The sequence below is a fragment of the Chinchilla lanigera genome, unplaced genomic scaffold (genome assembly GCF_000276665.1).
Source record: "Chinchilla lanigera isolate Chin_1 unplaced genomic scaffold, ChiLan1.0 scaffold00001, whole genome shotgun sequence".
In the NCBI taxonomy this organism is placed as follows: domain Eukaryota; kingdom Metazoa; phylum Chordata; class Mammalia; order Rodentia; family Chinchillidae; genus Chinchilla; species Chinchilla lanigera.
The window spans coordinates 57696275-57706564 of NW_004955402.1; the positions used below are offsets into that span (position 1 = coordinate 57696275).

Here is a 10290-nt window from a genome sequence, read left to right on the forward strand (position 1 = left end):
GAAAGCCAGTTTTTCCAGCACCATTTATTGGAGAGGCTACCTTTCTTCCAGTGAACATATTCAGCCCCCTTTGTCAAAGATAAGGTGGCTGAGTGTGTTTGTGGTTGTGGCTGCATCACCTAGTCTGTTCCATTATCTTCAGGGTTTTTTTGCCAGTACCATGCTGATTTTATTACAGTAGTTTTGTAGTATAATTTCAAATCAGGGATTGACATACCTGCTGCCTTGCCTTTATTGTCCAGGATTGCTTTTGCTATTCTGGGTTTCTTCTGGTTCCAGATGAATTTTAGGAATGCTTTCTCTAGACCTGTGAGGTATACTAATGGTATTCTGATCAGGATTGCACTGAATGTGTACAACAATTTTGAGTATGGCCATTTTCATAATGTTGATTCTTCCTATCCATTAGCAAGGAACATCTTTCCATTTTTTGAAATGCTCTTCACTCTTTTTTTAGAGTACTGTAATTTTCACTGTATAGATCTTCTACTTCTTTTGTTAGATTGATTCCTAAGTATTTCACTTTTTGGATGCTACTCTAAAACATATGGTTTCCCTAATTTCTCTCTCAGTGAAACACTTGATTTTTGTATGTTGATTTTGTATCCTGCTACAGTGCTGGATTTGGTTATTAAATCTAGGTGTATTTTGGTGGAATTTTTTGGGTCTTCTATGGAAAGAATATGATCAAATAATTCAATAATAATTTGAATTTTTGCTTTCCTATACATATCCCTTTTATTTTTCAATTGCCTGATTGATCTGCCTTGATCTTGATTTTAGAAAGTTTTTTGGTTTTTCCCATTTAATATGATGTTGACTATTGGTTTGTCTAAAATGCTATTATCAGATTCAGATAAAGTTCTTCTATACCTATTTTCTTCAAAGTTCTTATAATGGATGTTGGATATTGTCAAATGCTTTTTCTGCATCTACTGTTACAATCATGTAATTTTTATCCTTGGTTTTATTTTTGGTGTATAACATTCATTGACTTGTGTATGTTGAACAATCTCTGCATCCTTGGGATGAAGCCTAGTGGGACATGATGGTCTTTTGGATGTTCTGTGCATCTATCTGCCTGTATGTTATTGAAGAGTTTTAAGTCATGTTCATAAATAGATGGTCCTGAAGTTTTCTTTTTCAGTTAGATTTTTGTCTAGTTTTGGAATCAGAATAATGTTGGCTTCCAGGAATGAGTGTGGAAGTATTCTTTCTCTTCAATTTCATTACAGAGCTTAGAGTATTGGTGTTATATCCTCCCCAAAGGTCTGGTAGAATTCAGGAGTGAATCCATCAGATCCTGGGCTTTTCTTAGTTGGTAGGGTTATTATTACCGCATCAATTTCGTTGCCTGTTGTTGGATTGTTCAGAGTTTTTGTATGTTAGTGGTTCAGCTTTGGTAATTCTTTTGTGTTTAGGAATCTGTCCTTTTCTTTAAGACTTTCTAATTTGTTGGAATATTCTTTTTCATAGTTGTTACTAATGGATCTCCTGGTTCTCCATGGTGTCCATGTGACTTTGCCTTTCTCATTTCTAATTGTACTGATGCAGGTCCTTTGTTTCTTCTTTTGGTAAGTTAGGCTAAGGGTTTGTCAGCTTGTATATTCTTCAAAAGAGCTGACTCTTCAATTCATTGATTCTTTGTGTTGACCTTTAGCCTCAATTTCAATTAATTTTTGCTCTGATCTTTATGATTTTCCTCCAGCTAGGTTTGGGTTTATTTATTTATTTATTTATTTATTTATTTATTTATTTATTTTTGTCTTTTTGAGACAGGGTCTCGCTATGCAGTTCAGGCTGGCCTTGAGTTCACTTTGTAGCTCAGGCTGGTCTCAAACTCACAATGATCCTCCTGCCTCAGCCTCCCAAGTGCTGGGATTACAGGCGTGCACCATCACGCCCAGCTAGGTTTGGGTTTAGACTTTTTGTTTTTCTAGTATCTTGAGGCACATCATTTAGGTTATTTATTTGAGCTACTTTTCTAATATGAGCAGTCACAGCAATATACCTCTTAGGAATACCTTCATTGTATCTCATAGATTCTTGTATGTTGTGCTGGCATTAGTTTGACTACAGGAACATGTTTAATCTGTGATCCATTGCATATTCAGGAGTTTCTTTAATTTTCAAGTGTTTGTAAAATTTCTGTGGTTTATTTTGCAGTTCCGGCTCCCATGTGCTACAGTCTGATAGTATACATGGAATGATTTCAATTATTTTCTATTTACTTAGGCAGGCTTTATGGACTATTATATGGTCTATTTTGGAGAAAGTGCCATTGCACTTTCTTTGAAGAAAATGTATTCTTTTCTGAAAGGGTAGAAGACTCTGTAGATAACTACTAAATTCTTTGAAGAAAATATATTCTTTTCTGAAACGGTAGAAGACTCTGTAGATAACTACTAAATTCATTTGTTTGAGGGTGTGGTTAAACACTGACACTTGTTAATTTTTGTTTATTTGATATGGCTATGAAAGTGGGACATCGAGGTCCCCTATTATGATTGTCTTGGTGTGGACTTGATCTTCTATGTCCTGTAGTGTTTTATGACAGTAGGTACACCAATATTCAATGCACATATACTTACAAATTATTTACAATTGTTATCTTTTCCTGTGGGGTTGTTCTCTTAATATGCAGGGATGTTCTTTGCCTCTCCTGATCAGTGTTAGCTTGAAGTTTATTTTGTGAATAAAATTTCTATCTCTGCTTGCTTTGGGGATCTGGTGAACGGAATACTGTTTTCCATCCTTTGGTTTTTAGTCTATGAATTTCTGTTGGGATTAGATGAGTCTCTTAAATGCAACAGACTGTTGGGCTTTTTTATCCAGCTAGAAAAATCTGTTTTAATCAGGAAGCTGAGGCCAATTACATGAAGTTATCTAAAAGGTATCAGCTGTCATTACATTCTTTTCTGTTGTTGACTTTGTTTTTCCCTTTAACTGCTCACCTTTCTTGATATGTTCAATCTGACCTTTGGTTTTGTTGTTTTCACTGTACCTGTTTAGGATATCCATGTTTTTTCCAGTGCTGTTTGGTGTTCATGAGTCTCTTTAGGTGTTCTTTGTCATGGAATGTCCTTTTACCTCTATTAATTTGAAAGATACTTTTGTAGGATATATTACTCTGGGTTCCAAATGTTCCATAAAGGTTCGAAACACTGCATTACAATCTCTCCTGGTCTTTATAAAGTTTGTGTTGAACCGTCTGCTGTAATCCTAATGGGTTAACTTTTGTAAATGATCTCTGCTTTTCTCTGACAGCTTTTAAAATTTTGTCTCTAGTGTTGGACTTCTGGGCTTTTGATTATGATGTGTCATGGGGGAGCTTCATCACAGTTATTGCTATTCTGTAGTCTTGCTTACCTGTATGTTATTTCCCACACTCATGTTTTCTAGTATGTTCATCTGTACACATTTTTTAATCCATGTGTATTGTATTAGTCTTAAAGGTCATCTAGTAGTTAGCTGTTTATGATGAATTTTTCTTGCTTGTTTATAATTCTTAAGGTTTCTCTAAGTAAATCATATTTTTTCATGTTGTCCCTGATATCTTAAACCCTATGTTCACATTGGTCATCTCTACTTTTTTGAGTTATTTCTACATATCAGTCAGTACTCACTAAAGGAACAGATTTTATGTAAGATACATAAATATATAAGAATTTACAAGGTAGGTTTACAATGGCTTCCTGCAGTCAGATGTGGAAGAATGCAAAAGAGCTGTCAGTATGCTGGAGATCCAAAGGATCCGGGCAAAGGTCGAAGGCCTGGGGCTCACTATAGAGGCCAGTGTGAGTCTGTATCAGGAGGCTGAATGGCTTGTGAAGGAAGGCTAATGGGTCTGTGCTGGAAGGCTGAAGAGTCTTCCCTGGAAACCAGGAGAAGACATCCAAGATGAAGGTAAAGACTGGACCTCCTCCGAAGAAACAGAAGTGACCCTTCCTTCTTTGTTACTCCTTTTCTCCATTTGGGCTACAAGCCTATTGGTGGTGGATCTTCTGTCTTTAGTAAATTCATTCAGTCACACCCAGAACTACATTAATCCAATTAGGCATTTTTGACTCTGACACAAGTCAACTATCACACCTGGAAGCTGTTTGGCACTTTTTCATGGAGTCTGTGATAGCTAAGGGTGGTGTCGATCTGAATAAGAAACCCCCAGTTAATTAGCTTAGCATAGTTCTAGGTATGTCTGATGCACCTACTGGAGGGAAGACCCACCCTGGGTGCGAGCGGCATGAACCAATAGGCCTGGATTGAATGAAAAACAGAAAAAAAGGAGGAAGTCTCACTTCTCTTTCTTCAGAGGACTTCCAGTCTTTGCTACTACTTTTGGACACACCTCTCCAGGCTTCCAGTAGATCCCTCAGCTTTCCAATATGGACTCCCATGGGATTCTGCAGGCCTTTGCCTTTTGATCGGTTTGAATCTCTAGCATGCAGATGTTTTTTTTTTGTCTTGGTTTTTTGAGACAGAGTTCCGCTGCTGTTCATGCTAGTCTTGAACTTGTGGTGATCCTGCCTCATATACCATGCTCACGCCCACACCCAGCCCTTGATCAGGCTGGTCTTGATCTCACCATGTAGCATAGGCTGGTTTCAAACTTGAGGTGATCCTCCTACCTCACTCAGTCTTTTGAGTGCTGAAAGTACAGGTATGTGCCACGATGTCCAGCTGGAAGATATTTCTTTGGTACATTTTTTCATCCACATCTTTAATTGTTTTGGTCAGCTCTTTTAATGTGTGATTCTCCCATAATCTCAATGGTTTGTCTGATGGTTCCACTACCTTTTAGGTCATGTCTTCTTCGAGCTCACTGAGTTTCTTTGCTTCCTGAGGGTATCCACTTGCTGTCGCCCCTTCTCCTTTTCTTCTCTCCTTTCTGAAACAGTTCTGGAAATCCTCTTTGTTGAATGTCTTTAGGTTATACTGTTTGGCTGCCTCACTGTCTTGAATCAACTCAAAATGTTTCCCTTTCATGGTGATTTTCACTTTAGGGAAGAGCCAGAAGTCACAGAGTAACAGACCTGCTAAATAGGGTGGATAAGCACACACCATAGTTTTACAAGCCTGCTTTCCCACTGGATGGCATGCAATAGTAACACTCACTGTAGTTTCAACCACAAATATGAAGACACAAACAAAAAAGGACTTCCTGCACTACTGCGATGGCAAACAGAAACACCGAAACAACACCCAGGATTTGGAGGCAGATTTATTTTACCTGGACAGGCACTGATGGGGATCATTCCCAGAATATCAGGCCCTGATCTCTGGTGGTCCAGGGCTTATATGAGATGAGCCAGCAGGAAGTCCAAAGGCAGAATGGCTTGTCAATTGGGGATTGGTTTATACAATGTGCATCACAGTGAGCAGCTGTTTCTAAGAGACAGGAGCAACCAGATCTGGAATAGGAGATGTGACCTGGGCAACTAACAAACTGAAGTATACTGGCTGAGGGGGACACTTTCTGTTACACTATTTCAGAAAGTGGCAAGAATGATAGGGAAGAGTGTACAAAGTGAGGGAGAGTATTTTGAGAGGGATTAGTGTCAATCTGGCTCTTACAGTAATAAGCTTTTTAAATTTAAAAATTTATCATATAGTTTGGTCATCTCTTGTATACTCAATAGACAGACAAACACAACAGTATATTTTAAAAGCCAGATATATTTTAAAAGATCACACAATAAGTAAATTATGTAGTGAAGAAACATCAAATAAGGCTGATGAATAAAAAGGCACATCTGAAAAGTTTAGGAGGAGTAGAAAGAATTGTTCTTTTCCTTCTAACACAAGAGAGAAAATCAGACATATTAAAATTATTTTTCATATGAAAGTTTCTGTCAGTGGAAGTGATTAACACTGGCTTCTTTTCTCCCTTGTCCAAGGCAGTCTTTGCTCTCCTTGTCTTCTGAGAGGTATTCAGTCTTCTGCTATGTAGAAGCGATACATCATGGCAACAGCCAGAGCAGAGATGGCTGGGATGACCCAGTTGGTCCACCAACTACAAAGACACATGAAAAATGATGCTTGCATCATGTTCAGTGCAGGGAACATATTTGCTTTCTCTGATAGAAAACTATCACGGCATGTTTTTCTTAACCTCTATACTCAATTAGGCTAAAAAGGTAACTCAGCTTTGCTAGAAGTGATGTGAATGTAATGCATGCCTATGAATAGTAGCAATCACTGTCCTCTGCTGGTGTTATGACAAAATTAACGTCCCACCAACTCTGCTGAATCAGTTTCTATAAACTTTATGCAGAGAGCTGTTGTCCTTCTCCCAACACACTGCCTAGGAGCAGTGACTTTCTCAAGGACATAAACCCTGGAGTATGTATTGCAAGGTGACAAAAGGGAGTATTCTTGACCTGTTTTATTATAGATATGTATATTGATTAAGAAGTTTTAATGGTACTAAGTTGAGAATCAGAAGTTCCAGGTTCTCATTTTGGATGAACTGTCAGCAAGTGCTACAGTCAAGGGAAGATCGTGTTCCCAGAGTTGTAAAGTGAATGGCTCTAAACCAGTGTGCAGAAAGCTGGCTGCCTGTGCCTCAGCTCTTATACACCTCAGCTCCAATACTCTGGTTCTGCTGTGAAAATCTTATCCTGACACTTGTGTTTGATATATTTAAATTGTTAAGAAATAGCATCCCCAAAATAATTAACTTATGGTTGACAAATTAAATTAAATTATAAAATACCTAATTTACTCACTGTTTGGTTTTGATGCATAAAATTTCCTTTCCATTTACTATAAATTACAGATTATGGGTTAAATCAAGACCAGGACTGAGAAGAGCTTCAGTTTAGACTTGAGTCTTTAAGTTAGATTTGAACTGATTTAGATTTCAATGTCTTAGACAACAGAAATTAATATAGTCTTTAGCATCTAAACTATGCATACTTATTTCCTATCATAAACTTTGTATTCTTTAATACTCTTCATACATCAAACTTTTCAAAGGTCAAGTTCAATACACAGATGTAAAGTACAAAAAGATTATAAGTGTGATTTTTATCTCATTGGGGTTTGTTGAGTTCTCCACTTTGTACTTCGAAAGAAGGCAGCATATCAGTGGAACATGAGGTGAAGCTGTGTCCGGAGGCAGAAAAAGTTCCAGAACACCAAATGATTACATAGCTAAATCTGACATAATGAAACATAAATATGTGCTTTTGAGATTAGCTTCTCTATCACCACCATCATTATCACCACACACAAAAAAAGTATTATACAAGTCAATATGGCAGAGCTGCCAAAAACAAATATGATTAGCCTGTAGAAGACATGAGATCCTGTACTAGGGTTACTGGATTCAATGTTAGGGCCAATTTAACGACAAAGGAAAACTGAACCATTCTTAGGGAAATGTAATCACCACAGGTGAGGATGACCAAATATCAAAGAGGAAGGAAATGGAAGTTACGCCCGAAGGGACACTCGTGGGACTGATCACCTGAAGGCTGCGATGCGGGACATGGACAGTCCATTTGTTCTATGTTTCTTTAGCAGATGCAGCCAGAGGGCAAGATCCGGAGTCACTATGGAAAGTGTTCATAGTTGTCCTGACAGTTTCGGACAGAGAGCCTTGAATAGTCTGGGCACTCTGGGGAGATGGCCCTAGGATGACAGGCAGGAAGCACAGTGGAAACCCACCTACAGAGAGTCAGAGGGGAGGGAGGTGCTCTGTCCAGTTCTGACTTGAGCCTTCCAAGCCAATATTGCTTAAAAAAAAACAAAACTACCACATACCTGGAATTAGACTCAACAGTAGTAATAAGAGTTTCCTGGAATAATAGAGAAAAAGTAATGTAAGGCAATGTCTACATATTTATTCCATTGACTGAACACCTGTTTTAAAATAAGATCACAATATTTTATTCAATGCCATCTTTAAAAAAATGTTAAAAGGAAAAATTACATCATTACTTTGCACTAAAATGCCATACCATTTTTTCCAAAATGCAAAAATTAAGAATTATCTATATTTAAATTAAGAATATAACCTTGAAAATTTGAAGATGTTCAAGATTAATACTTACGTGAAACATTCTGCACATAACAGGCATCTAAATATTTTGAGATAGAAACTAAAACCAGGTATCCAGGAATACATACGCACACCACCATCACCATCTTGTTGTTTTTTTGATACCGGGAATCAAACTTAGGACCTTGCGCTTGCCAGGCGGGAGCTTGTGCCACTGAGCTATACATCACCGTCTTTATAAAGGGCAGTTTAATCTTCAAAAGCACAAAATGTGCAATTAAAAACATCAATTATTTTATTCAAATCCAATAGAATGTAAATTTGTACCTACATTACATTAAAATATATGTCAATAAACCAACAAACAAAAAAAGAACTGTGAATTCAAGTTCTAAAACTATAGACCACCTTTTCTGATCTTCCTTTAGCTCCAACCAAAAGTGCCAGTAAAGTGCCTGGAGGCCACAGGGACTGCTCTACCCCACTTCCAAACACAAAGGCCCTGTTTGTACTTTCCAACCCTTTCAGAGAGGAGCCATTCTGGTGAGGCCCACAGGATGAACTGATAAGGTCTATGGAAAAAATGTACACATTCCCAAAAGGCTGAGACTAAGGCCTAGTGAAACAAACAGCCTTGCCTTCCAGCCGTTTTAAAAGTATTCTTTTAGTACTCCACACCAGCAGAATATTAGTGCTTCAAACAAAGGTAGCCATAAAAGAGGCAGCTATAGCAAAGACTGATGTCTGCAGTCTCCCGCAGCACAGATATAAAAGCATTAGGAAAACAATTAGCTGTTTGCAGTGAGGCAAAGCTGCACTCTGCAGAGCGCAAAGCCTGTTAAAGACACTTCCATGAAAAGGGAGAAACCTCCCAGGGAAGCGGAAGCAAAGCAATCACAAGATACACCAACCTTGAAACACTGCCCTCACGAGTCCTGACACGGCAAGGGGGGAAAATTAGTCATTTAAAAAGAAAACTTCACATTTATTAGCTGTTTAAGAAATTTAAAATCTTAGTGTCTATAAAACATACAACTACCACTGAATTAATTTTTAAATTTTATATATATAAATAAAATTAACAAAGATTAGCAGAAATAAACTATGCAAACAATGTTACTGAGCTATTAGAAGAAAGACATAATCAGTTCTGAAAGCAAAGACTGCTGGAGGTAAATTATCATTGTGACAATAGGGAGTTAGGTATGAAACAGCAAACAGAAGGCAAACACACATAACCATGACTGTGTTACACTGGTACGCATTTTACCAAACTTGCAACTCTCTATGCAACAATGACCCCTAAAAACAGAAATTAAAATAAATCATACACTTTTTGATTTATTATCTTCTTGGCTCTGTTATCCAAGCTTGAAGTACCACTTAGTACTTGGACGGAAAAGCAAATTGTCTTTCGTGGCCAATGCTGTGACGCATCTCTCAGTTGGGTTTAGGGAGGACAGTATCAAATGTCAACAATTAACATGGAGGAAGGACTCTAGTTTTTAAGACAAGCTCTGCCACCTGCTTAATCCACAGCCTGGAAGTGCTCCAACTGCTAATAAAAAGGGATTAATAATTAATTGGGATATGCCATGTATGATGACTAATAAGTCATATAAAAAGTATAAATTGTAAGTACCATATTAAAACATACAAAGGCCAAGAAACTTGCCAATCAGAGTCGGTTCCTCTAATTTAGCTCATCACTTCTTGGTAAAAAAACTTTCTCCCTTCGTGAGAATTGCAGGGCCTGTGGAGGCCTAGACCATCACTGACAAGCCTGAGACGGGTGCTGGACTCAGTGCTGGGTGAGTGACTCTGAGCCAGGTGCTTAACCGAGCTCTCACCCTTGGCAAGTCTGTGGATCTCACAGGCACAGAATCACAGTCAAATAAAAATTTATGTAACAATGCTTCGAAAAGTATAACCAAGAAGGGTACTGCTACTACTAATACATTCCACTTAAGCAAGTTTTATACATATAGGTATGTTTAATTAAAAATGTGTAATTTCTATGTATAGAAATACCTTAATCTGGTAATTTAACATTATAGTTCCTTTGGGCACGTTCAAACTAATTATCTTTGGTATACCCTATTTCACAATAAACCCAGGTTATTTTAAGCATTTAGATTATGTAGCTTTTTTTCCTTCAGTGCTGGGGATAAACACCAAGGTCCCAGCATGCTAGGCAAGAACTCTACCCCCAACCCAAGCAGGGAACATGTTTAAAAAAAATCAAACTTCACAAACTTCAACCTCACATGGTTTCTCTTACATGG

At 37.8% G+C, this 10290-nt stretch overlaps 1 protein-coding gene across 1 annotated transcript in view; it reads right to left on the reverse strand.

Annotated features, from left to right (window-relative positions):
• Nucleotides 1-5656: 5656 nt before the first annotated feature.
• LOC102012144 (cytochrome b5) overlaps nt 5657-10290 on the reverse strand; it is a 37233-nt gene continuing 32599 nt past the window's right edge. The window contains exons 4-5 of the mRNA XM_005373076.2: nt 7768-7802; nt 5657-6013 (exon numbers count right to left, since the gene is read on the reverse strand). Of these exons, the coding sequence (XP_005373133.1) occupies nt 5932-6013; nt 7768-7802 (117 nt within the window). The 3' untranslated portion in view covers nt 5657-5931. The remainder of the gene's footprint in view (nt 6014-7767; nt 7803-10290) is intronic.